At 48.6% G+C, this 24190-nt stretch overlaps 1 protein-coding gene across 6 annotated transcripts; it reads right to left on the bottom strand.

Moving 5' to 3' along the window:
- Positions 1-2731: 2731 nt before the first annotated feature.
- TLE5 (TLE family member 5, transcriptional modulator) lies at positions 2732-23749 on the bottom strand. 6 transcript variants are annotated; one of them, XM_083720788.1, is made up of 7 exons: positions 23094-23749; positions 19398-19495; positions 17371-17434; positions 11525-11569; positions 10739-10801; positions 9879-9953; positions 2732-5920 (listed from the first exon to the last, which is right to left on the bottom strand). In XM_083720788.1, exons 1-7 carry the CDS (start codon positions 23118-23120, stop codon positions 5699-5701), a joined length of 594 nt encoding a protein of 197 aa, XP_083576914.1. In that variant the 5' UTR covers positions 23121-23749; the 3' UTR covers positions 2732-5698. The 6 variants fall into 6 exon arrangements, with proteins under 6 accessions (XP_083576914.1, XP_083576913.1, XP_083576912.1 ...); XM_083720787.1 differs by having other exon boundaries at positions 2732-5917; positions 9849-9953; positions 23094-23692; XM_083720786.1 differs by having other exon boundaries at positions 9849-9953; positions 23094-23692.
- Positions 23750-24190: the final 441 nt, after the last annotated feature.

Consider the following 24190-nt stretch of genomic DNA (forward strand, 5'->3'; position numbering starts at 1 on the left):
GAGGGCCTCACTCCAGAAAGAGCCGCAATGGCTTTCGACCTTATCCTTCCAGCTCCTGTTTTCCCTTACAGCTCTTGAGTGGCGTCTCAATTATTGATGTCCCTCCTTCTCTCTCTCTCTCTCCAACTCCCTCTTAGATTCAGCTACTGCATTAGTGATGCTCAGGGAGACGAAGGCAGGTTGCTATGCCTTGACAAATCACCCACAAATCCACCTGCAATTCCAGGCAGTAAAAAGAATAATATTTTTTTAAAAAAAAAACGAGGAAAGAAGAGAGAAAAATCAAGATTTGGCTAGGCTTTATCAGCCGATGGACATAATAACAGGATAGCCTGGCCAAATTCTGCAATGGTTCGTTTCCTGTATTTACTCAGTTTCTTTTATATATATATATATATATATATATATATATATATATATATATATATAATAATTTTTATTAATTTTAACATATAAATTAGAATACATACCACAAAACTTCACCACTTATACAATCTTTTTTGGACTTCCCTCAGCACCTCTGATGATCCGCCGTTTTAAACATTTCTTAAATTCATATTGCCTTTAATTATCTTAACTAACCATCCTCCCCTTTATCCATTTTTGCAATAGTTCCAGTAATTCTCCTCACAAAACTTCTTGCAAACGTCGTCTGATCATCACAAATAGTCTGTAAATTTACACCAGTCTTCTGTGAATTTCTGGTCCCGCAGATCTCGAATCCTTCCTGTTAGTTTATCGAGTTCTGCATAGTCCATTCACTTCATCCTCCATTCTTCTTTCATCGGTAATTCTTGCTTCCATTTTTGTGCCAGTAATATTCTTGCTGCTGTTGTTGCATATAAAGACAACTTACATTCCTATTTATATCAGTTCCTACAATGGCCAGTAAAAATGCTTCTGGTTTCTTTATAGATGTATATTTATAACATTTTTTTTTCATCTCATTATATATCATCTCCCAGAAGTTACTGTATTTAATCCGTTTCTATCCTGCCTTTTCTCCAAAGTGCAAACGGTTCTCCCCGCTCCTTATTCCGCCATCACAACAACCCTGAGAGGTAGAACAGGCCAAGAGGCCGTGTCTCCAAAGTGAGCATCATGGCTGCGAGGGTGGGATTTGAACTCGGGTCCTAATCAAGTGATCTTAACTATCAGGGCGCAATGGAGAGCGCCTGCTGGATTGGCCCAAAGGGAGGCACCCACATCTGCATGTCCCCCTCGATGTAGTCAAGCCTAGTGGGAAGGCCCTCAGAGCTGGATCTCAGTGTCCGGGCTGAACAATGGGTGTGGAGACGCTCCTTCAGGTATACAGGACCGAGGCCGTTTAGGGCTTTCAAGATCAGCACCAACACTTTGAATTGTGCTTGGAAATGTCCTGGGAGCCAACATAGATCTTTCAGGACCGGTGTTATGTGGTCTCGGCAGCCGCTCCCAGTCCCCAGTCTAGCTGTAGCGTTCTGGATTAATTGCAGTTTCCGGGTCACCTTCAAAGGTAGCCCCACATAGAGTGCACTGCAGTAGTCAAAGCGGAAGATAACCAGAGAATGCACCACTCTGGCAAGACAGTCTGCAGGCAGGGAGGGTCTCATCCTGCGTACCAGATGGAGCTGGTAGACGGCTGTCCTGGACACAGAATTGACCTGCGCCTCCATGGACAGCTGTGAGTCCAGAATGACTCCCAGGCTGCGCACCTGGTCCTTCAGGGGCACAGTTGCCCTATTCAGGACCAGGGAATCCCCCACACCCGCCCGCCCCCTGTCCCCCCAAAATAGTACTTCTGTCTTGTCAGGATTCAACCTCAATCTGTTAGCCGCTATCCATCCTCCAACCGCCTAAGAATACTAAAAAACATTCTTCTTCAGACCAGCCTACCTAGAGGCGTAGAAAGTCCCAGTGGATTTTAATCCGTTTCAGCCTTGTAACTTTTGTATGTTTTAAAGTAGGGCTGTAAATTTTATTATTATTATTTCACAGTTTTATATTTTGTAAACTGGGTGTGTGGGCACGTTTGTCTGTTTCAAACCCAATCAAGCGGTGTAGAGTGTTTGAAAAATAAATATTTTGTGAAAGAAATACCATACTTTTCCGTGTATGAGACTTAATTTTCTTAATTTTGAGCCCCCCAAAATAGGGGGCAATCTTATACATGGGAGCGTGTTATACACGAAAAAATAAGGTACGTGTTCCGGGAACCACACCCTGAAATATATGTATGAAGGGCGGTATAATATTAATAATAATAATAATAATAATAATAATAATAATAATCCACCCAGAGGTATTTTTATGAAGGGCAGCATATTATATCACCACCATAAATAAATAAATTAACAATTTATTAACAAATTAATAAATTAATTAGAGCTCCAATGGTGTGTCAAAGAGCTATTTAACTCAAGTTTGTTTTCTTTGAGACTTTTGGACGTCTCGGTTTCCAGATTTCCTGTATGAAACAAGAGGAGGCGGTGTATGTACATCTTATCTCAAGGGATAACTGGCCCAGGAGCCAAGATGCCGCCTGAGGCTATATAGGGCGAAGAGAACACCCATTGGCTCATTTCTGTCACCTGACAGCCAGGAGGACACCCATTGGCTCATTTCCGGCGCCCGGCAGCCAACCAGGCAGAAGCTGCACTACCACCACCGGCCCACTAGGGGGAGATACCGGCGTGAGGTTTTGGCTCCCTCTGGTGGCAATAAACAGTCAACACAAGGAAAACAGCTGCAATTTTAACCAACCATCTGATTTCTTTTATTTGAAAAAGGCACAGCTAAGACACCCTTAATACAGAATTAATTTCTCTCAGTTCCTCTTAATATATAGGTCAAGTGATTAATAAACACATGAAGCAAACAAAGGTTTCTTTTTTCTTTTCTTTTCTTCCTTCCTTCCTTTTTTCCTCCTCTCTTCCTCTAAAGGAATATATACAAACACGAAAATCTCTCTCTCTCTTTTTTTCGTCTTAAAATTTCTTTCGTTAAATGGGGTTGGGGATAAAGAGTCAAGCTAGCTTACAGAAAGAGAAGACAAAGTTGCAGTATCCTTTTCAAAAATAAAACGACAACAGGGAGAGTTCAAAACAAAAACATTAAAAAGTGAGGAGGGGGGGTTGAGAATTGTTGTATTTCCCCCCGCCCTTACCACCATTCTCCCCTTTCCCACAACTCAAACCTTTCAGGGGGTGAGGAAGAAATAATGAAAAGGACATTAGCCGCTGGGATACTGGGAAGAACCTAGATTTGCAAGAATGTGGGTCACAGATAAGGAAGGGGGTGGTTTTTTTTGGGGGGGGGGAGGGAACCGACACCACGTCAAAAGTCACCCGGAAGGAGGAATATGGGATGAATATATTTATATATTTATAGATATAGATATATATAAAAAAATTCCGATTCTGTGCTACCTTAAAAACGAGACACATGCAAAAATAAAAATTAAAAAGGACAAAAAGGTGCTCATTTGTCTAAAACCGCACCGGCGGGGAAGGGGATCTGAAGAATGTGTGCATCGCGAGAGAGAAAGAAAAAGAAATCGCTTGTGGCGGCGGGGGCAGTTAAGCAACGGGGAGTCGCCGCCTGGATTAAATTCGAATCGGGAAGTCTGGCGGAGAATGGAGGTTCTCGACGGGTAACGGGGCGAGCGCGGGAAGGAACGCGAGGGCGGGCAAAAAACTTCCTAGGTGCTTGTTGGCACGTGCGTAGTGCGTACGGGAATGCCGTTTTTTTTTTGCCGGCAGCTTGATGCACAGGTTCCCTTCTGGGGGCGGGGCTGCAACCTGCTGGTGGGCGGGGCCAGAGGCGAAACTGGGCGGGGCAAAGGGGCAGCGGGCGAGTTTTGACACCCACCCTCTCCATTGAGGCGAGCGGGACGTGTTAGCAAAGGGCACCGTTCAGCCAAGCCAAAGGACTCGCGAATTGTGCGGAACGAGGTCAGCAAAGGATTGTGGGTTGCGGAGGCTTCTGGGGGGCCGAACCAAGACGTCTCGGGGGCCACCACCAGCCCCTGAAGGTACGTCCTTCCGAGGTTAACCAGAAGTGATGCACGCTCAAGGTTTGGAGGAACATAAAGGCACGGTTCTCCGTTCTGCAAGCCACCTCCTCTATCGGTTTGGTGGTTAGGAGCATCAAGCAGGGCAATTTTTGGTTTTCAGCAGCCAATTTTTCTGCTTCCTTTCTTACTAAAACCGTGAGGGCTGCAACAGAAGAGAGGCTTAGAGACCAGAGCCTTATGCAACTGGCAGAGCAGCGCCAACAATCATCTCCACACCACAAGCCACACCCTACAGGCCGGAGTTCCTAACACTTAGGTAAAGGTAAAGGACCCCGGATGGTTAAATCCAGTCAAAGTTGACTATGGGGTTGCGGCACTCATCTCGCTTTCAGGCCGAGGGAGCCGCGTTTGTCCGCAGACAGCTTTCCGGGTCATGCGGCTAGCAGGACTAAACCGCTTCTGGCGCATGACGGAAACCAGAGCGCATGGAAACACCGTTTACCTTTCCGCCGCAGCGGCAACTATTTATCTACTTGCACTGGTGTGGTTTTGAACTGCTAGGTTGGCAGGAGCTGGAACAGAGCAACGGCAGCTCACCCCGTCGCGGGGATTCGAACCGCGCCACTTAACACAGGGCTCGCAAACCGTTTTGAGCCAGGGGGCACGCATGGATTTTGCACCAGTCCCGAAATGGCTGCGGCAACGAGTGCGGCGTAGCATAAATTGGCTGCCCACAGAGCTGAGCCCGTAAACTGAGCAGGAAGAGCAGTTTCTCGCACACTACGAATTTTTGAGGGCGTTATTTACGGAGACCTTTCGCGGGTGCCGTAAGCGCTCATGACGGGACACCTTGTTGTTTATTTAATTTGTCAAGCTGCAATCCTAACCCCTTACTCGGAAGCAAGCCCTACTGAATATGATTTGCTTCTGAGTAGACCCAGTTAGGATTGCACCGTCGGTCACCTAAAACAGGGCAGTGGGTTTTTAAAGCTTCCAAGAAGTCTCAAAATGACTAGATGTGAAGAGGGTAATTATTTTTTTGGGGGGTCCTTTTCGTTGTTGGACAACCAGGACTCGGAAACTTTCCCCGATCTACTGCAAAGCATTTAGCCACCCATGACGAATTCTACCTACGGCCTGATTTTCCCCCCTGCTACCTGCCAGAACCGGTTGTTCTCCATTTTGTAAAACTCAAAAAAGCAGCCTGTCTCATACAGCAGCTCGGGACAATCTCCCCCTCTGTTCTGCACAAAGTTTGGACTTTTGCCACGCTAGGCGAAAAACAGCAAGCGGTTATGGGTGGCCCTGGAGCATGCACAGAGTTCCTGGCAAGCTGCTGGCAGGTGGTGGCAATTTTGTCGAGAAAAGCTAGCGTTTCGATGCAAGCATTCCCGCGCAGAAAAATCAAAATTAATCGGGGTGGTGTTCCCCTGCAATTCATTGCAGAGTGATCAGGATTGTGCCTCTGGGTAAAATTGCTCCGGCAACGGGGGGCTGGAATTCCAAAAAAAGGGGGGGGGGACCCAAAAACGTTATTGCTGCAGAGATGGGCGGGGCAGGCTAAACTCCTCCCCCTGCCCCGCCCCCCGCCAAACAACACCAACGGGTCCACCGAGCGCTAGCCGGAGTGGATACCGCAACTTTTATCGAGCTTTCCCCTTTTGTGCCACCGCCGGCCCCGGATTCCCCCCACCCAAACCGGATCTAATCAGACTTCTCCCCGTCGTCGTCCTGGTGGGCGTCCCCGTCATGGCCGTTCTTGTCTTCCTTGGAAAGGTGGGCTTGCGAGCCGAGGGCGGACAGCGACAGCAGCCCGGTGCTGGCGCTGACGGCCGGGAGCGATGGGGGCTGCAGCCCCACGGGCAGTGGGGTCAACGGCAAGGCGAGAGCTTGGAGCTGGGAGAGCTGGTGAGCCTGGAGCTGCTGCTGTAGGGAAACAAGAAAGGAGAGGAAGAGGGGAGGGGACAAAGGGATGGGTGAGTGGGGCTTGCAAAGAGAGAGCCGACTGCAAACCACCTCTGCAAAAAAAATCACATTATCCGTTCTGTTTGCATGTGGGCAAAACGGAGTATTTCTACAGCAGAGGGAGCATTCCTCGTTTTTTTTAAAAAAGCTCTGGGATGCGGAACCTGCGGCCTTCCAAATTTTGCCGGACTACAAAGTCCATCCTCCATGACCACTAGTTGCAGGTGATGGGAATTGTAGTACAGCAACTCCCGGAGCCCCCGTTCCTGGTTCGGGTGAAGCATCAGGGACGGCAAAGCTCTGGGATGCGGAACCTGTGGCCTTCCAAATTTTGCCGGACTACAAAGTCCATCCCCCACGAGCACGTTGCAGGTGATGGGAATTGTAGTACAACAACGCACGGAGCCCCCGTTCCTGGTTCGAGTGAAGCATCAGGGATGGTGAAGTTTTGACCCGCCACCAAGAGGGAGTTGTCGGCAGAGTGGGAAGAAAACCCAGAAGTTTGCCCAAAACTTCTGAGTTAATGGCAGGGCACCCCAGCCAGACATCAAAACGAGGACTGGCCGTGCACAGTAGTCGTGGCATGTTCACCAACTGATGTGGGGTGGAGAAGGGGAAACAATGGGGGGAGGGAGGGGGAGTTAACAGGTCAAATCCGTGTCCAGGGCAGCTGTCTACCAGCTCCATCTGGTACGCAGGATGAGACCCTCCCTGCCCGCAGACTGTCTCGCCAGAGTGGTGCATGCTCTGGTTATCTCCCACTTGGACTACTGCAATGCGCTCTACATGGGGCTACCTTTGAAGGTGACCCAGAAACTACAACTAATCCAGAACGCGGCAGCTAGACTGGGGACTGGGAACGGCTGCCGAGACCGCATAACACCAGTCTTGAAAGACCTACACTGGCTCCCAGTATGTTTCCGAGCACAATTCAAAGTGTTGGTGCTGACCTTGAAAGCCCTAAATGGCCTCGGTCCAGTATATCTGAAGGAGCGTCTCCACCCCATTGTTCTACCCGGACACTGAGGTCCAGCTCCGAGGGCCTTCTGGAACGAGGTAGAGGGCCTTCTCGGTGGTGGCGCCCTCCCTGTGGAACACCCTCCCATCAGATGTCAAAGAGAACAACAACTACCAGACTTTTAGAAGACATCTGAAGGCAGCCCTGTTTAGGGAAGCTTTTAATGTTTGATGTATCACAGTATTTTAATATTTTTTTGGAAGCCGCCCGGAGTGGCTGGGGAAGCCCAGCCAGATGGGCGGGGTATAAAGAAATTATTATTATTATTATTATTATTATTATTATTATTATTATTATTATTGGAGAATCTTGGGAAAGACCATAGCCGGCCAGAATCCCGAACAGTGACAAACTACACCGCAACACTTTGTTGCAGGTCCTACACCTTAAAGTATCTTTGGTCTACGGGGAAAAGGCGAAGCATCTCTTTTAAGAAAGTCTTGTGGTCCCCAAGAACTTGTGTTCACAGGAGCCACTTTTAGAAACATGGGGGAGGGGGCAATACCGCCCCAGAAAATACCCAAGATGCAATTTCCCCAATGAGCCAAGCACTCGGTGGCCCGATATCCCCCACTCCAGAAGGGAGAGACTTAGCAATCCTAGGCCATTTTTTGAATTAAAAGAAATCTAAACCCTATCCTATTTGGACCTTGGCGTTTTTCTCAGCAGCATGTGAAATACCGTATTTTTTGCTCTATAAGACTCACTTTTCCCCTCCTAAAAAGTAAGGGGAAATGTGTGTGCGCCTTATGGAGTGAATGCAGGCTGCGCAGCTATCCCAGAAGCCAGAACAGCAAGAGGGATTGCTGCTTTCTCTGCACAGCGATCCCTCTTGCTGTTCTAGCTTCTGAGATTCAAAATATTTTTTGTCTTGTTTTCCTCCTTCAAAAACTAGATGCGTCTTGTGGTCTGGTGCGTCTTATAGAGTGAAAAATACGGTAACTTTCAAAAAAAAGCTCCACAACTTTGACCTGAAACCACTCCCCCTGCAAAAAAGCGGTAGATCACTGCCAGTTTTTAATTCTGGGAGAGTTGGCTGTCGCTGGTACAACCAAATCAGTCATTTTTGATTAAAAATTACTCTGAAGAACTTATTATTCCAAAAATGAAACCTTCATCTGGTTGCAAATATTAAAATAATGTGCCAACAAGAACGGGTCTTTCTGTAAAAAAGAAGATTTAAATCAAGTCTTACTGGTTTTTGTTAATGCCATTATTGGGTGGGGCAGACAAAACAGTTCTTCCCCTTTTGGGTAGCCGGTCTGGAGAGGACGTCTTCGATGGCAACTCGCAGAGGAGCCAAGGTGGGTATTTAAGGAGGATGGGAAAGGGAGGGTTGGGGGGAAACGACAGGAGTGTACTAACAAACCTGAAATTTAGGGGCCACGGGAAACTGAGCATCCCAGGGCTCCTTGCTGATGTTGTCACGGGCCGCAAGAATGCCACAAGAAAGCAATCAAAAGTGGTGTCAGGTCCCCAGTCCGTGCTGCGTTTACACTGGGTCGCTTGTTACGTCTCTCAGCCTAGCCAACAGGGGTGGGTTCCCAGATAGCTCCCCAGAAGTTGTTGGGCAAGAAAACCCATCAAGCTTGACCACTAGGCATGCTTGCTGAGGCGGAAGGGAGTTCAACAACCGCTGGAGGTGCCAGCAAGCCCTTTTAGTGCTGACCTACAGGGTTGCCGCGAGGATAAAATGGCTGGGAACCATGCCCCGCGACCCAGAAGCTGGGATAACAACATGAGAAGTAACGCATAGCTCAATTCACAAGAGGTTGCCCGTTGAGCTTCTGAATGAGTCACTGTTCTGCCTTGCCTTGCCTCCGCAAAAGGAGTGGATACATGTGGCACATTAAGTGAGGCAAGAGCAAGTGAGACACGCAGCAGGGCAACCCCCCTCGAGGGTTCCTGTCGTCTCCCTGCACAAGTCTCTGATTTCGGACTCTTTTCAGAGTTTGGCCCCAAGTGTGACGGAGTCGTTGGGACGGCTGCTTCAGAAGCTGAGCCAAATGGCGCTTGCTTCCTGGGAAAGTAAGGACCGTAGCCAACGAAGAGGTCTCCCCAGAGCAGTGACTCATTCGGAAGGCGACATACATACTATTTAGGGCTTCAGATTACGACTCTCGGCCACCCCCCCAGCCAGTATGAAACTGGGAGCGGATGGGAGCTGTACTCCAAAACCACCGCGAGGCAAAGTTTGCTTTAAACAAGTAAACCTTTGCAGGCGTAAGAGTAGCGGATGTTCACCCATATCCCCTCCAGATTGGAGTTTACAACACAGGAATCCAGGTACAATGATACCTTGGTTGTCAAACTTAATCCGTTCTGGGAGTCCATTCGACTCCCGGGACCATTCGAAAACCAACGTGCGGCTTCTGATTGGCTGCGGGAGCTTCCTGCACCCAATCGGAAGCCGCGCTGGACGTTCGGCTTCCGAAAAACATCCGCAAACCGGAACACTCACTTCCGGGTTTGCGGCGTTCAGGAGCCGACCTGTTCGACAACCGAGGTACGACGGTATTAATAATAACAACCAGTGCTTTTTTTCTGAAAAAAAATGTTTAGGGGTACTCTCATTTTGACTCGAGAAAACCACCGTTTTATAGTTCAAATTGGGAACAATAAATACAGTAGACGGACAAAAGTACAAATATTCACAAAATGTTTCGGGGTATGCGTTCCCCAAGAAAAAAAGCACTAATGATAATAAGCAATAGTGATTTATTTGCACATTCTCTGCAAGATGCAAAAAGCACGATTCCTCCCCCCTTTTAATTATCGAAGTAAGCTCTCCCCAGTCCTATCCCAACGCTAACCACTATGCTCTCCTCCCTCTCAGGGGAAGGAAAGCCAATGCTCTTCCCTCCTACCCACCGCCCAGTTCCCGTACGGAACGCCACGGACCCGGATGATAGAGTTGAGTTCTGGCGCCGTCACTTGCTTGGCTCGTTCGATAGCTCCGAGGACCTGTTGTTGATGCTGGAGAAATAGAAAGCAAATAACAACAAAACCACACACATATTCCACTGGTGGGGCAGCAAGGAGGTCCAGGAACAAGGGGGCAGCAAGGGACGCGGGGAGATCAACGGATGGAACAGTTTCAAAGAGGGACTCGGCAGTGGTCGAGCCAAAATAAATGCTGGAGTGAGGGTGAGATTTGCCCAGGACTCGGATTTCTGAAGCTCCTACAAACCCAGCCGTGTTACAAGCAGAACATCAGGTCTTCCCAAGATGTTCACCTCTGGCTCAGAGGTAGATTGAGCCTCTGAACATCAGCAAGGAGCCCTGGGGTGTGCAGTTTCCCATGGCGCCCAAATATTTCGGTGATATCAGGCACCCCGAAATCTAACCATCCTAGAGTGCACTTTGGAAAGGAAGGCCTGGGGTGTGGTTGTGAGCATGCAAGGAGCCCTGGGAGGTACAGTTTCCCAGGGCACCCTGTTTTCCCTGCCGAGTTCTCAGGTGCCCTGGGAAACTCAATATCCCAGGAGCACTGGTGTCCGGCACACTGTTATTCAGTGTGTCAGGTATGGGGTGAAGGACAGGAGGCTTTCAGGTTGGTAGGGAGAGAAGGAATGGGGTTGGTACCCTGTCACACTAGGCCCTGTCACACTCCCAGTGATGTCACCAAGAGTGTGCCAAGTCACCAAGCCCAAAAGCAAGCCAGATGAAGTCTGCCCTCCTTAGGAAAGATGAAGTTGCTCTAGAAACCCTATTCTCCCTTGCACCCCCATTTGCAAAAAAGAAGAAGGGAGAAGAGTTACCTCTTGGGAAAGATAGGGCAACACTTGAGCACAGATCCCGTTTAACCTCTTGACAATTTCGGCCTGAAATGGAAGACAGAAAGCGTCAAGGTGAAGACAGAAAGCGTCAACGTGAAGACAGAAAGAGTCAACGTGAAGACAGAAAGGTTCAACATGAAGACAGAAGGAACGTCAATCGAAAAGATGCCAACTCAAGTCTTTCAAACACCGTGGTGGCAGTGGTGCAGGCCAGGGCTGATGTGAGGTGAAGCCCAAAACATCTGGACGACACCAGTTTGGCGGAAAATGTACACTAGCCACTTTTGTGACTTAATCTCACCTATGAACGCACAAGCCTTAGCCCTGGAATACAGGGATTGTAGATACTGGCTTATCTTACAGGGTCATCGTAAACGTTTGACGTTACAGAGGATTTGATATAAAAAATATGGGATGTGGTATATACGGTGAAACTAACGAGCGTCGTTAAGTCAGGGAAGGAAGACCGCTTAATGTGTTTATTGGAAAACTGAATGCTTTCACCACTGATGCAAAAACCCCAGTATATTTTAAGAGAAAAGTGTGCCCGAACTGTGCACTTTCTGCCATTAAAAATACTAATTTTTATTTTTTTAAAAAGAAACCACAGCTCAATGCAGACCTGAGTAGGCTCCTAAGTCAAAAACGGACTTGCTCCATTCTTCTAGGGAGACAACAGAGGGGCTGCTTCAGCTAACGGACACTGCGGTCTGGGGACAGGCTGAGTTAAGGGTAAACCACCATGAGGTCTAGAAAGCTGCGTCTTACCTGTTTGTGCATTTCAATATTGAGCCCATAGGACATCTCGTAGTACTGGAAGGGGCAGAGGAGATGGAGAGGAAGAGTTAGGATTTGAGGAAGGAAAACAGCAACAGCGAAATATGGGAAGAATCACTTTAGCCTCCTCCTGATCCTTCGGCTATTTCAGATACACCAACCCTGTCCCTGGAAGCTCCACTTTGCTACCACAATGAGACATCCGTGAGGAAGAGTTTGCACGGATCAAGACTCAACCCGTATATACAGTGGTACCTCGGGTTACATACACTTCAGGTTACAGACTCCGCTAACCCAGAAATAGTACCTTAGGTTAAGAACTTTGCTTCAGGATGAGAACAGAAATCGTGCTCCGGCGGTGTGGCGGCAGCGGGAAGCCCCATTAGTTAAAGTGGTGCTTCAGGTTAAGAACAGTTTCAGGTTAAGTACGGACCTCCAGAACGAATTAAGTACTTAACCTGAGGTACCACTGCAATCTAGATAACCACACGGCAGACCTCTTCGTGTCTTTGTTTTGTTTTTAACTAGGTAGGAAATCATAGCCGCAGTAGCGAACGATAAATTCATTCGGCCGGAAGAGACTTGTTCCGCTGGCGAAATCTTTCATGCCTGCGGGTCACCGTTAAGAATCGTGGAGTTGGAAGGGGACACCCCCCCCCCAAAGATCATCTAGTCCATGGGTAGGCAAACTAAGGCCCGGGGGCCGGATCCGGCCCAATCGCCTTCTAAATCCAGCCCACGGACGGTCCGGGAATCAGCGTGCTTTTCATGAGTAGAACGTGCCCTTTGATTTAAAATGCACCTCTGGGTTATTTGTGGGGCCTACCTGGTGTTTTTTACATGAGTAGAATGTGTGCTTTTATTTAAAATGCATCTCTGGATTATTTGTGGGGCATAGGAATCCATTCATTCCTTTTTTCAAAATATAGTCTGGTCCCCCACAAGGTCTGAGGGACAGTGGACCAGCCCACAGCTGAAAAAGGCCACTGACCTCTGACTAGCCCATGGGTAGGCAAACTAATGGCTGGGGGCCGGATCCGGCCCAATCAACTTCTAAATCTGGCCCGCAGACGGCCAGTGTGTTTTTACATGAGTAGAATGTGTCCTTTGATTTAAAATGCATCTCTGGGTTATTTGTGGGGCCTGCCTGGCGTTTTTTTACATGAGTACAATGTGTGCTTTTATTTAAAATGCATCTCTGGGTTATTTGTTATAGGAATTCGTTCATTCTTTTTTCCCCTTCAAAATATAGTCCGGCCCCCCACAAGGTCTGAGGGGCGGTGGACCGGCCCACGGCTGAAGAAGTTTGCTGACCCCTGATATTCTAGCCCAAACCCTTGTGATGCAGGAGTCATAGCTGAAGACAGCCAACCTCTGCTTACAAAACTCAAAGGGGTGCGAGTACACCACCTCTTGAGGAAGCCTGTTCCACTGGTGATCGGCACGAACCGCCAGAAAGCTCTCCCTGACATTTCGTTGCAATCTCCCTTTCTTGCAATTTGAACCCGTAGGTTCGGGGCCCTGCCCTTTGGAAAAACAGAAAACAATCTCGCTCCCCTCTTCGCTTCAGATACCGTATTTTTCGCTCTGTAAGACGCACCAGACCACAAGACGCACCTCGTTTTTGGAGGAGGAAAACAAGGAAAAAAAATATTATGAATCTCAGAAGCCAGAACAGCAAGAGGGATTGCTGCGCAGTGAAAGCAGCAATCCCTCTTGCTGTTCTGGCTTCTGGGATAGCTGCGCAGCCTGCATTCACTCCATAAGACGCACACACATTTCCCCTTACTTTTTAGGAGGGAAAAAGTGAGTCTTATAGAGCGAAAAATATGGTATTTGAAGCTGGGCTCTCCTCTCTCCTCTCAGTCTCCCCTTTCCCAGGCTAAACATACCCAGCTGCTTTAACCGTTCCTCATCAGGCTTGGGTCCCAGACTCAACCCTCCAGCTTGTCAATATCCATCTTACAGGTAAAGGTAAAGGGACTCCTGACCATTAGGTCTGGTCGTGGCCGACTCTGGGGTTGCGGCGCTCATCTTGCTTTATTGGCCGAGGGAGCCGGCGTACAGCTTCCGGGTCATGTGGCCAGCAGGACGAAGCCGCTTCTGGTGAACCAGAGCAGCGCACGGAAACGCCGTTTACCTTCCCGCTGGAGTGGTACCTATTTATCTACTTGCACTTTGCTGTGCTTTCGAACTGCTAGGTTGGCAGGAGCAGGGACCGAGCAACGGGAGCTCACCCCGTCATTGAGGCGATTCGAACCACCGACCTTCTGATCGGCAAGTCCTAGGCTCTGTGGTTTAACCCACAGCGCCACCCGCGTCCCAGCCACTCTGGGTGGCTTCCAACAAAACACTAAAATACAATTAAAAGCTTCCCTAAACAGGGCTGCCTTCAGATGTCTTCTAAAAGTTTGGTAGTTATTTTTCTCTTTGATCCATCTTATACTGGACAGCTTTTAACTTCTATATGGTTCTACGAAAGCGCTTCTATATCTCTCTTCCCATCCTTCACCCCATCACAAATTTGCTCCAGGGGATGCTTTGAAATAGTTTTTTTTCCCGGGGGGGGGGGGGGACATAGAGGGCATCCAGACGTCCCACTGTGCAAGTGGATTTGCCGGTCAAGCTTTTAATGCCACAATCGCATTTTATTTTATTTTTCTGGTGGGGAGGGTGTTCTTGGAAACCACATTGCGAGGGCAGCCGTTCTCTTAAAGGAGGCGAATGGGGTGGAAATCCCTAGCGAATCTAATCCCACCTTCATGAGGACTAGGAGCTTTTTCAAAAAGGCAAAAACGCAGATTCCTTTCTTGAGGCTTCTATGCGGCCTCTGCATAGAATCCTGCCGCACATGGAATCAGATGGTGGTTTGGCTTTTTTCCCTATTCTTTTCTTTGTTCTCGCCACCTCCACCCCCCTTTCTATAGCTGATAGTTTCCTGGGAGAAGCGGATAATTCATCTCCCTATTATCTCGCCGTTCCAGGGGAAGCGCCGACGCTCCACTGGAGCTCTGGAAATCTTTTCAGCCGCCCTTAATGACACCCTGGCGGAGGGGAACAAAAAGCCATCAAACTGGAATCACCAACACACACAGAGAGACAGGGACCTTAAGCCTGCTGGGCCCACCCTAGCCCAGAATATTCTCCATCCACTCAGCCTAAATCACGCTAATTGAAAGCCCTAAACGGCCTCGGTCCTGTATACCTGAAGGAGCGTCTCCACGCCCATCATTCTGCCTGGACACTGAGATCCAGCGCCGAGGTCCTTCTGGCGGTTCCCTCCCTGTGAGAAGCGAGGTTACAGGGAACCAGACAGAGGGCCTTCTCGGTGGTGGCGCCCACCCTGTGGAACGCCCTCCCATCAGATGTCAAGGAAATAAGCAGCTATCTTCTCTTTAAAAGACATCTGAAGGCAGCCCTGTTCAGGGAAGTTTTTAATATTTAACGCTGTATTGTTTTTAACACTCGATTGGGAGCCGCCCAGAGTGGCTGGGGAAACTCAGCCAGATGGGCGGGGTATAAATAATAATAAATTCATTATTATTATTATTATTATTATTATTATTATTATTTCAATAACCGTTTCGCAAACCAAAGCGCCAATTCGGGGCGCTGAGCGAAAATTCCGCTCCGATAGGTCCCACCAAACATAGCCTCACATGCTCTCTTTTAAGTTTCTAGTCCTTAAGACGAGAAATCCAATGTTTATATCTCTCCTACCTGCCACATTTGATCCTCCTTCCCTTTTCCCTTAATTGATTTGTGATTTTATGTAAACTGTGTTACTTTTATTGTTAGCCGCTCTGAGACCGGCTTTGGCTGGGGAGGGCGGGATATAAATAAATAAATAAATAAATAAATTATTATTATTATTATTCAGTAGCCAATTTGTCCTTTTTTTTTGGTTGGCAGATGACGACACCCTTTAACCTTTCCAAAAAGTACTTTTTTTTTGTTATGGAATTTATTCATTTTTAGTAACAGCCTTTCAATGAACGACAAATCAAATCGATCCAAATTACAATAATAATACACCAATTATATATTCAAATTCACACACTTGCTACGGAACAATGAAGACTGGAATTTTACTTTTTAATAATAATAATAATAATAATAATAATAATAATAATAATAATAATAATAATAATATTTAATAATAACACCAGTAAAATTACGGCGGCTAACACCAGTAAAATTACAATTAAAAAAACCCAATTTAAAATACAGGTTAAAATATAATTTAAAATGCAGCCTCATTTTAATAGTAGCCCATAGATCAAAACCGTAAGGGGAGGGAAACATAAGGGTCAGACCGAGTCCAAACCAAAGGCCAGCCGAAACAGCTCCATCTTGCAGGCCCTGCGGAAAGATGTCAAGTCCCGCAGGGCCCTAGTCTCTTGTGAGAGAGCGTTCCACCAAGTCGGGGCCAGTACTGAAAAGGCCCTGGCCCTAGTTGAGACCAATCTAACCACCTTGCGACTTGGGACCTCCAAAGTGTCGTCATCCATGGTACATGGCTCCCACTTGGCACTGCGGAAGCCCCACACCCGACCCCAAAAGGCATATCTGTGGGGGGAGCTGGTTCTGTCTGAAACCCTAGCCAACTTTGAGTCGGTGGAGGAAGATTGGAGGAAATTTAAAGATTATTTACAGAAACACTGTAAAACCAATGAATGTTAGAATGATGTTGGAATGAATTTATGCGCTTTTAGCAGAAATGTTACAAAGGTTTAGGAAAAAACAGACTGTTAATTGGTGAAAGGAGGGAAAGTAAAGTTACATTAATATTAAGATAAATTGCAGGACAAAAATTGGAAAAGATGGAAAGGATTTGCTGAAATAGCTAACCGAACTAGAATACAAAAAAGGGAGGTGTGAGGAGGTCAAGGAAACAAGCTAATGAAAGATACCGTATTTTTCGCACCATAGGGCGCACCCAGTTTTTAGGGGGGGAAATCAAGAAAAAAAAAATCCCCCCCACCCCTAAAGAGCAGCGTACAGGCTGTGCACAACCTCTCCCTACAGGATGAATCCCGCTCGCTGTTTTGGCTTCCCCTTTAGCCCCATGCAGCCTCTCCCTCCCAGGAGACTCCATAGCCCCGTGCAGCCTCTCCTTGCCGGGAGACGCTGCGCAGGGTTTTCCTGGCTTTCCTGGGAGGTGGGGGCATTCACCCACCTCCTGCAAAACCGGCAGAAGCCGCGCAACTCCTTTAAAGAGATCGCTGCTTCTCCTGGCTTTTCTGGGAGGTGGGAGAAGGGACTGATGCGGCCAGTCAGTCCCTTCTCCCTCCTGTGGAAAAGCCCGCAAGAGCGCACGGAGCTTGTGTGCAGCTCTTGGGGGCTTTTCCCGCCTGCCTCCCCCCTGCATTCGCTCCATAGGACGCACACACATTTTCCCTTGCTTTTTAGGAGGGGGAAAGTGCGTCCTATGGTGCGAAAAATACGGTAAGTTATGGGAAGAGTTGGTGTGGTTTTTTTTAATTGTTTGTATTTTTTGTTGTTTTTCTTTTTTCTCTTTATTCATTGTGATGTGTTGACTTGCTTTTGTTTAATATGGTGTTTTTACTTTTGCCTTTTGTAACCTTCAAAACTTTAATAAATATTATTTTTTTTAAAAAAAAGAAACCCCAACCAACTTTGACAATAAAATGGGACCTGTATTGTCTGAACTTACCAAGGCAAGAAGGAGTTAAAGGCTCTTCTACCTCGGCTAGTTTGAAAACGGTGTCGCCCCGTCAGGGCCTTGATCTTGTGTCCGTCCCCGCAACCCCCCCCCCTTGCGGCTTTGCCATCTCCCGCCCCGGCGATTGCCCAGCCGCGAGTGCGAAACTTACCATCACATAGTGGCGCTGCATCTCTGACTTTTCGCTGGCGAGCTTGTCGCATTCCAACTTCAGGCTGCCGGTTGCGTTGGGGGGAAACGAGCGCCATGGAGGAACGAGAGGGGGGAGAGAAAGAGAGATAATAATAATAATAATTTATTATTTATACCCCGCCCATCTGGCTGGGTTTCCCCAGCCACTCTAGGTGGCTTCCAACAAAACACTAAAATACAATAACCTATTTAACATTAAAAGCTTCCCTAAACATCATCGCTAAGAGGAAGAACAACACCACACCTTTTGCATATAATAATAATAATAATAATAATAATAATTTATTATTTGTACCCCGCCCATCTGGCTGGGTTTCCCCAGCCACTCTGGGCGGCTTCCATGGAGACCAAAAATACACTAAAATGTCACACATTAAAAACTTCCCTGAACAGGGCCGCCTTAAGATGTCTTCTGAATGTCAGGTAGTTGTTTATTGCTTTGACATCTGATGGGAGGGCGTTCCACAGGGTGGGTGCCACTACCGAGAAGGCCCTCTGCCTGGTTCCCTGTAGCTTTGCTTCTCTCAATGAGGGAACCGCCAGAAGGCCCTTGGAGATGGACCTCAGCGTCAGGGCTGGAAGATGGGGGTGGAGACGCTCCTTCAGGTATACTGGGCCAAGGCAGTTTAGGGCTTTAAAGGTCAACATCAACACTTTGAATTGTGCTCGGAAACGTACTGGGAGCCAATGTAGGTCTTTCAAGACCGGTGTTATGTGGTCCCGGCGGCCACTCCCAGTCTGATATACACTGAAATTCAGCCAGGAGTATTTGAGGAAGTCATTTAACAATGTTACTAAGATTGGATTAAGCACAGTTAAGATCTATGTTTGTTTGTTTAAAATTTTTGGAAAATCAATAAAAAAATTTGGAAAAAAAGAAAACTCAGAAACCAAGAGGATAAAAAACACTAGGGGAAAAATTATCTTAGGGGGCCATTTTAAGCTGATGGAGACGAGAGCAGGATTTTTATTTCACTTGTAGCACAGGAATTATTATGGAGAATATGGTTTGGCACAAAAATGGGATGAGTATGGACGGATATGCAGTTATAGATGTTTATAGGACCCTTGTACCTACGGGACCGCCTCTCCCGGTATGCCCCACGGAGAGCCTCAAGGTCCATAAATAGCAACACTCTAGTGGTCCTGGACCCTAAGGAAGTTAGATTAGCTTCAACCAGAGCCAGGGCCTTTTCAGCCCTGGCCCCGGCCTGGTGGAACGCTCTGCCTCATGAGACCAGGGCCCTGCAGGATCTGATTTCTTTCCGCAGGGCCTGTAAGACAGAGTTGTTCTGCCTGGCCTTTGGCTTGGAGCCAACTTGATTCCCTCCCCCTCTTTCTTTTTTTTCTTTTCCTTCTTTTCTTTTCTTTTCCTTCCTTCCTTCTTTTCCTTCCTTTCAATATTTTAATGTTGTATTTTATTTTTGTTCTTAAGTTGTATTCATTCAACTTGTTTTTATTATTGCTTGTTAGTCGCCCTGAGCCTGGCCTTGGCTGGTGAGGGTGGGGTATAAATAAAAAATATTATTATTAAAATGAGACTCCATTTTTTTTTTTGGGGGGGGGGTAGTCCCGAGATTTGGAGAATCTCTCTATATAGATATGTGTTTTCTTTTCGGTTTGTTTGTTTACCTGTACTTTCCATTTGTAAAATCAATAAACGCGATCTCAAAATAAATAAATGAATCCGTTTCAACCATCGCAGGCAGGTTCCTCCACGGACATCTCAATCTATCCTCCATCGAGGGATGCAAGCGGAATGGGTAGAAGGACAGTCTAGGTTGGGGGGGTGTGGCTTAGGAAGAGGGGCGTGGCCTGGGAGAATTGCAGGGGGCCTGATCGTGGGGTCCAGAGGGCCACATTGAGGCCTCAGGGCTGAGGCTCCTCATCTCTCCTGTGATTTTTTCCCTCTCTTTTGGAACAAGGTGACGTAACCATTAATAAGAACTTAGCGTTTTCCGCGAAGGAAGTCAAAAGGAAACTTGCCTATGATACTGAGCTTGCAGCAGCTGAAACTCATCCTTAATCCGGTCACAGGAATCTGACGTTGTGAACTTCAATTGCTGAGGCAAGTGCGAAGAACCCTGGAATATAACCATTATTTTAACCATTTGACAACGGCAGAGATGGGTATTAGGCAAGCTTGGAAAATGACCTCCCCATCTTCCTTACTTAACCCGAGGAACGAAAACGGGAGACATAATTCTCTCCCCGTCCCCAGGCAGGCTTCAGTAAAACTACTTGCCCAGCCATCACACAAGGGGAGGTGGATATAGTGCTGCTGGGAATGCGTGACGTCACTGGCACAGACCAGTAGGCGCTGATTCCAGATTTGGAACTCCAAATCAGTGGAGGTCGTTTCCACCCCATCAAATTTGCTGGTGCCAGAGTACTGTGAACAGCGGCAGTAGTGAATATTTGATATGTACTGTGGTGCCCCGCAAGACGAACACCTCGCAAGACGGAAAACCCGCTAGACGAAAGGGTTTTCCATTTTGGAGGCGCTTCGCAAAACGAATTTCCCTATGGGGTTGCTTCGCAAGACAAAAAAATCTTGCGAGTCCCCGCGGGGTTTTTTCCGCTTTCCCCCCCTTTCCCTAAGCTGCTAAGCTGCTTATCAGCTGATCTGCTGATAAGCCGCTTAACAGCTGATCGCTAGAAGCCGCTAGACCGCTGTAGCGCTAATCCACTCAGCTGTCAATGGGCTTGCTTCGCAAGACGAAAAAACCGTTAGACGAAGAGAATCGCGGAACAAATTATTTTCGTCTTGCGAGGCACCACTGTACTGTTAAAAATCTTGCAATTCCTGCACTGCAAAGAGGCCACACTATCTATCATCTATCTATCTATCTATCTATCATGCATTGTATAATGCACTGCTTGCAAGAGCCAGGATGCTGTAGCAGCTAGCGTTCCGGACTATTCCCCGGGAAAGCAGGGTTTGAATCCCCACTTGGGTGGTGACCTCAGACCCTCAGCCTAACCTACCTGACAGGGTTGTTGTGAGGATAAAATGAGAAGCATGCATGCCACCTAGAGCTTGGACGAAAGTTGGGATATAAATGCAACTACTACTGGGACGTGGGTGGCGCTGTGGTCTAAACCACAGAGCCTAGGGCTTGCCGATCAGAAGGTCGGTGGTTTGAATCCCCGCTACAGGGTAAGCTCCCGTTGCTCGGTCCCTGCTCCTGCCAACCTAGCAGTTCGAAAGCACGTCAAAGTGCAAGTAGATACATAGATACCACTCTGGCGGGAAGGTAAATGGCGTTTCCGTGCGCTGCTCTGGTTCGCCAGAAGTGGCTTAGTCCTGCTGGCCACATGACCCGGAAGCTGTACGCCGGCTCCCTCGGCCAGTAAAGCGAGATGAGCGCCGCAACCCCAGAGTCGTCCGCAACAGGACCTAACAGTCAGGGGTCCCTTTACCTTTTTATACTATACAAAACACGATTGTGCGATCCCAAGAAGGTGGCTGGTCACTGCAGGAGCTGCTTCCGGAAGGAGGGGGTGCTGGATGTAGCGGGGTGTGTGTGTGTGTGTCTTCACACACAGCAGGAGATGGTGTGTCCAAAAACACCCCCCATATTTTACTACATTTTGAAAAAGCATTCCCAAGGAAATCTAGTTCATCAGGATGAGGACTGCAGCCTGGCTTGCTAGCTTTCTACAGGAGGGGAGCCCGGTTTTATTTTGTCAGAATGTTTAGGGGACCCAAACCTGCTGTGCTTAGATAATGGGTATGCGGAGCCTTAATGCACATCTCTGTGCAATTTCTGATCTCCTGCCATTCAAGGCTCCACCATAGCACCTTTAGATCCAGATATTTTGGATATTTTAATTGCATTTGTCTTCCTTTTCCTTCTCAAAGGAGTTCAAGGTGGCAAACGGGTTTCTCTCCCCTGTCCTCATTTAATCCCAAGTAACAGTGCTAAGAGAGGGACGCCAGTGGCGCTGTGGGTTAAACCACAGAGCCTAGGACTTGCCGATCAGAACGTCGGCGGTTCGAATCCCCGTGATGGGGTGAGCTCCCGTTGCTCAGTCCCAGCTCCTGCCAACCTAGCAGTTCGAAAGCACGTCAAAGTGCAAGTAGATACATAGATACCACTCCGGCGGGAAGGTAAACGGCATCTCCGTGCGCTGCTCTGGTTCGCCAGAAGCGGCTTAGTCATGCTGGCCACATGACCCGGAAGCTGTACACCGGCTCCCTCGGCCAATAAAGCGAGATGAGCGCTGCAACCCCAGAGTCGGCCACGACTGGACCTAATGGTCAGGGGTCCCTTTACCTTTACCTTAACAGTGCTGAGAAGGAGCAACCGGCCAACAAGGTCACCGAGAAAGAGAGAGCTTCCGGGCCTAGTGGGAGAATTCGAACCCTGGTCCTGGTCCCAGCCTGATGCTCTAACCACAACTTCACAAATATCCACCATATAACTATTTCACCGCCCTTCATTCAGTCTTGGGATAAACTCACCGCTTTGTTTGTTTGTTACAAAACAAAACAAAACAAAACCCTGCTTTTAAAATTAGTTAATGCTGCAAATCGCCTTGAGGAAATGAATAAATCAAGGCCGATGATGATGATGATAATAATATTAACTTATTTGCTATGCACCCTAAGGTGTGTGTGTGTGTGTGTGTGTGTGTGTGTGTGTGAACAGCACTAAAAACAACCCACTCCCCCGATCGCTCTCTACCCCTTCGAGGGGACCCCTTCCTCATTTCTCAAGGCACTCCAATGGGCCACAACCCCCACAACTGCACCCCAAAGAACCCCCCCCCCCGCAGCTGCTCCACTTCCTGGGCCAAAGGCAGCCTGTAAACTTTCTCTCCCCTGTCGCCACCCCCCCCCCCAGCCCTGGACACGTGCAGGAAGGCGTCAGGTCAGCCGCTCCCTTTTCTCACATCCGGCCTGGGGAGTTACCCTTGAACACCCCAACCCTCCCCAACCTCCTCCTTCCCTCCCTCTTCCCCTCCTTGCACCCTAATCTCCCCCCTGCTCTCCTTGACACCCAAACCCCTCCCTGGCACCCCAAACTCCTCACACCTCCCCCAAATTCCCCCTCTGGGCACCCCAACCTCTTCCTACCTCCTTGCTCTCTTTACAACCAGTTGCCCTTCTGCCTGGCGCCCCGATCCTCCCTGTGGGCACCCCAATCCTCCCCCCTTTCCTTAGCACCCCAAACCTGTCCTTCCTTCTCTGGGCACCCCAATCCTCTACCCCGGCACCTCAAACTCCCCATTACCCCCCCAAATTTCCTTCACCGGCACCCCAACCCCTCCTAGTCTCCTCTCCTCCCTCGATCCCCCTTTGCACCCCACCCCTTTCCGACACCCCAATCGTGGCCCCCCTCTTTGCCATAGCACCCTACTCCTCTCCCGGCACCCCAACCCTCTCCTCCCTTGGACCGCAACACCCCCCTCTGGGTACCCCAATCCTTCTCCTTTCCTTAGCACCCCAAACCCGTCCTTCCTTCTCTGGGCACCCCGATCCTCTACTCCGACACCTCAAATTTCCTTCCCCGGCAACCCAACCCCCTCCTAATCTCCTCTCTCGCCTCCTCCTCAGCACCCAACCCCTCCCCCCCGGTACCCCGCCCTTTCCCTCTCCCGGACGGGCACCCCATCCCTCGCGCCCCCGCCCTCTTTGCACCCAAGTAACCCCCCCCCGCTTCTCCCCCCCCTCACCGAGTGCCGGCTTTGAGGAAACATCATGTCAGGCCCCGATCCGAAGCGCAGGGCTGCGGATGCAGATGCGGAGCGCGCTTCCTCCCGCTTGCGCCAAAGGCGTCCTCAAAACAGGCCCGGAGAGCGCGCGCTCGCTTTCCTTTCCCCCTGGCTTTTCTGGGCTGCTCCGGCGGCTCCTTCCTCCGCAAGCAGCAGCTCCGGAGGGGGAAAGAAGAAGGGGCGGAAAAAGAGAAAAATAAGACCCCAAAACCTCGCGAGGCGCACGGCCTCCTTGCTTTTTTGCGCCTGGGAAGCAGGGCCCCGGAGATGCGTCCTTGGAGAGGTTTGGCGAGCTTGGGCGCAGACGCACACGCGCGCCCCTCTCTCTCTGCGCTCCTTTCACTCCCGATCTCGCTCCTCCTCTCGCTCCGGGTCTTGCTCCCGCTCTCCCCGGCTCCGGATGCGACCCTCCCCGCGGACTCCGGCCTGGCCCCAGCCAAAAAGGAGACAGACACCCGTGCGCGCCGCTCCGCCTTCCCCCAGCTATTGTTTAATGGCGGCTGCGGAGGCGCCTCTCCTCTCCTGCGGCTGAGCGCAAGCGCCACCTGCCGTCGGGACGCGGCAGCTCCGAGGGCGCGCGCACACGCCACCCACAGCAACACCCCAAAAATACGCCCCCACCAAAACCATCACCCCGCCAGCCATGGATGGATGTGCAGGGATAGGGCGCTAGGAGGAGAGGGTCGGGGTGCTAAGGGAAAGAGGATTGGAGAGGGAGCGGCGATATTCTGTTGCTGTGTGTGTGTGGTTTTATTATTATTATTATTATTATTATTATTATTATTATTATTATTATTAGTCTTTTGTGCCTTATTTTATTTCCATGTTTGTATCTTATGCAAGTTCGTGACCATAATAAAGTTTGTAGTGCTGGATTAATAATAATAATAATAATAATATAAATTTTATGTGAGTTATAACCACTTTTAACTATTTGCTTTTATCCCACTCTTCTGTAAGTCTTATATACCTTATTTTATTTCCATGTTTGTATCTTATGCTAGTCTGTGACCATAATACAAGTTTGCAATTATTATTATTATTATTATTAGTGAGTT

Source organism: Podarcis gaigeae (assembly GCF_964106915.1).
Source record: "Podarcis gaigeae genome assembly, chromosome: 18".
NCBI lineage: Eukaryota > Metazoa > Chordata > Lepidosauria > Squamata > Lacertidae > Podarcis > Podarcis gaigeae.

What these genes read in the sequence shown, in the direction of transcription:
- TLE5 (XM_083720786.1), bottom strand. Translation starts at nt 23,120, where the DNA reads ATGATGTTTCCTCAAAGCCGGCACTCG. An exon ending in TGCAGCGCCACTATGTGATG is followed by an intron (nt 11,570 to 17,370) that starts GTAAGTTTCGCA and finishes TGCCCCTTCCAG; the next exon opens with TACTACGAGATGTCCTATGG. An exon ending in TTCCGTACGGGAACTGGGCG is followed by an intron (nt 5,921 to 9,848) that starts GTGGGTAGGAGG and finishes GTTTCCCTACAG; the next exon opens with CAGCAGCTCCAGGCTCACCA.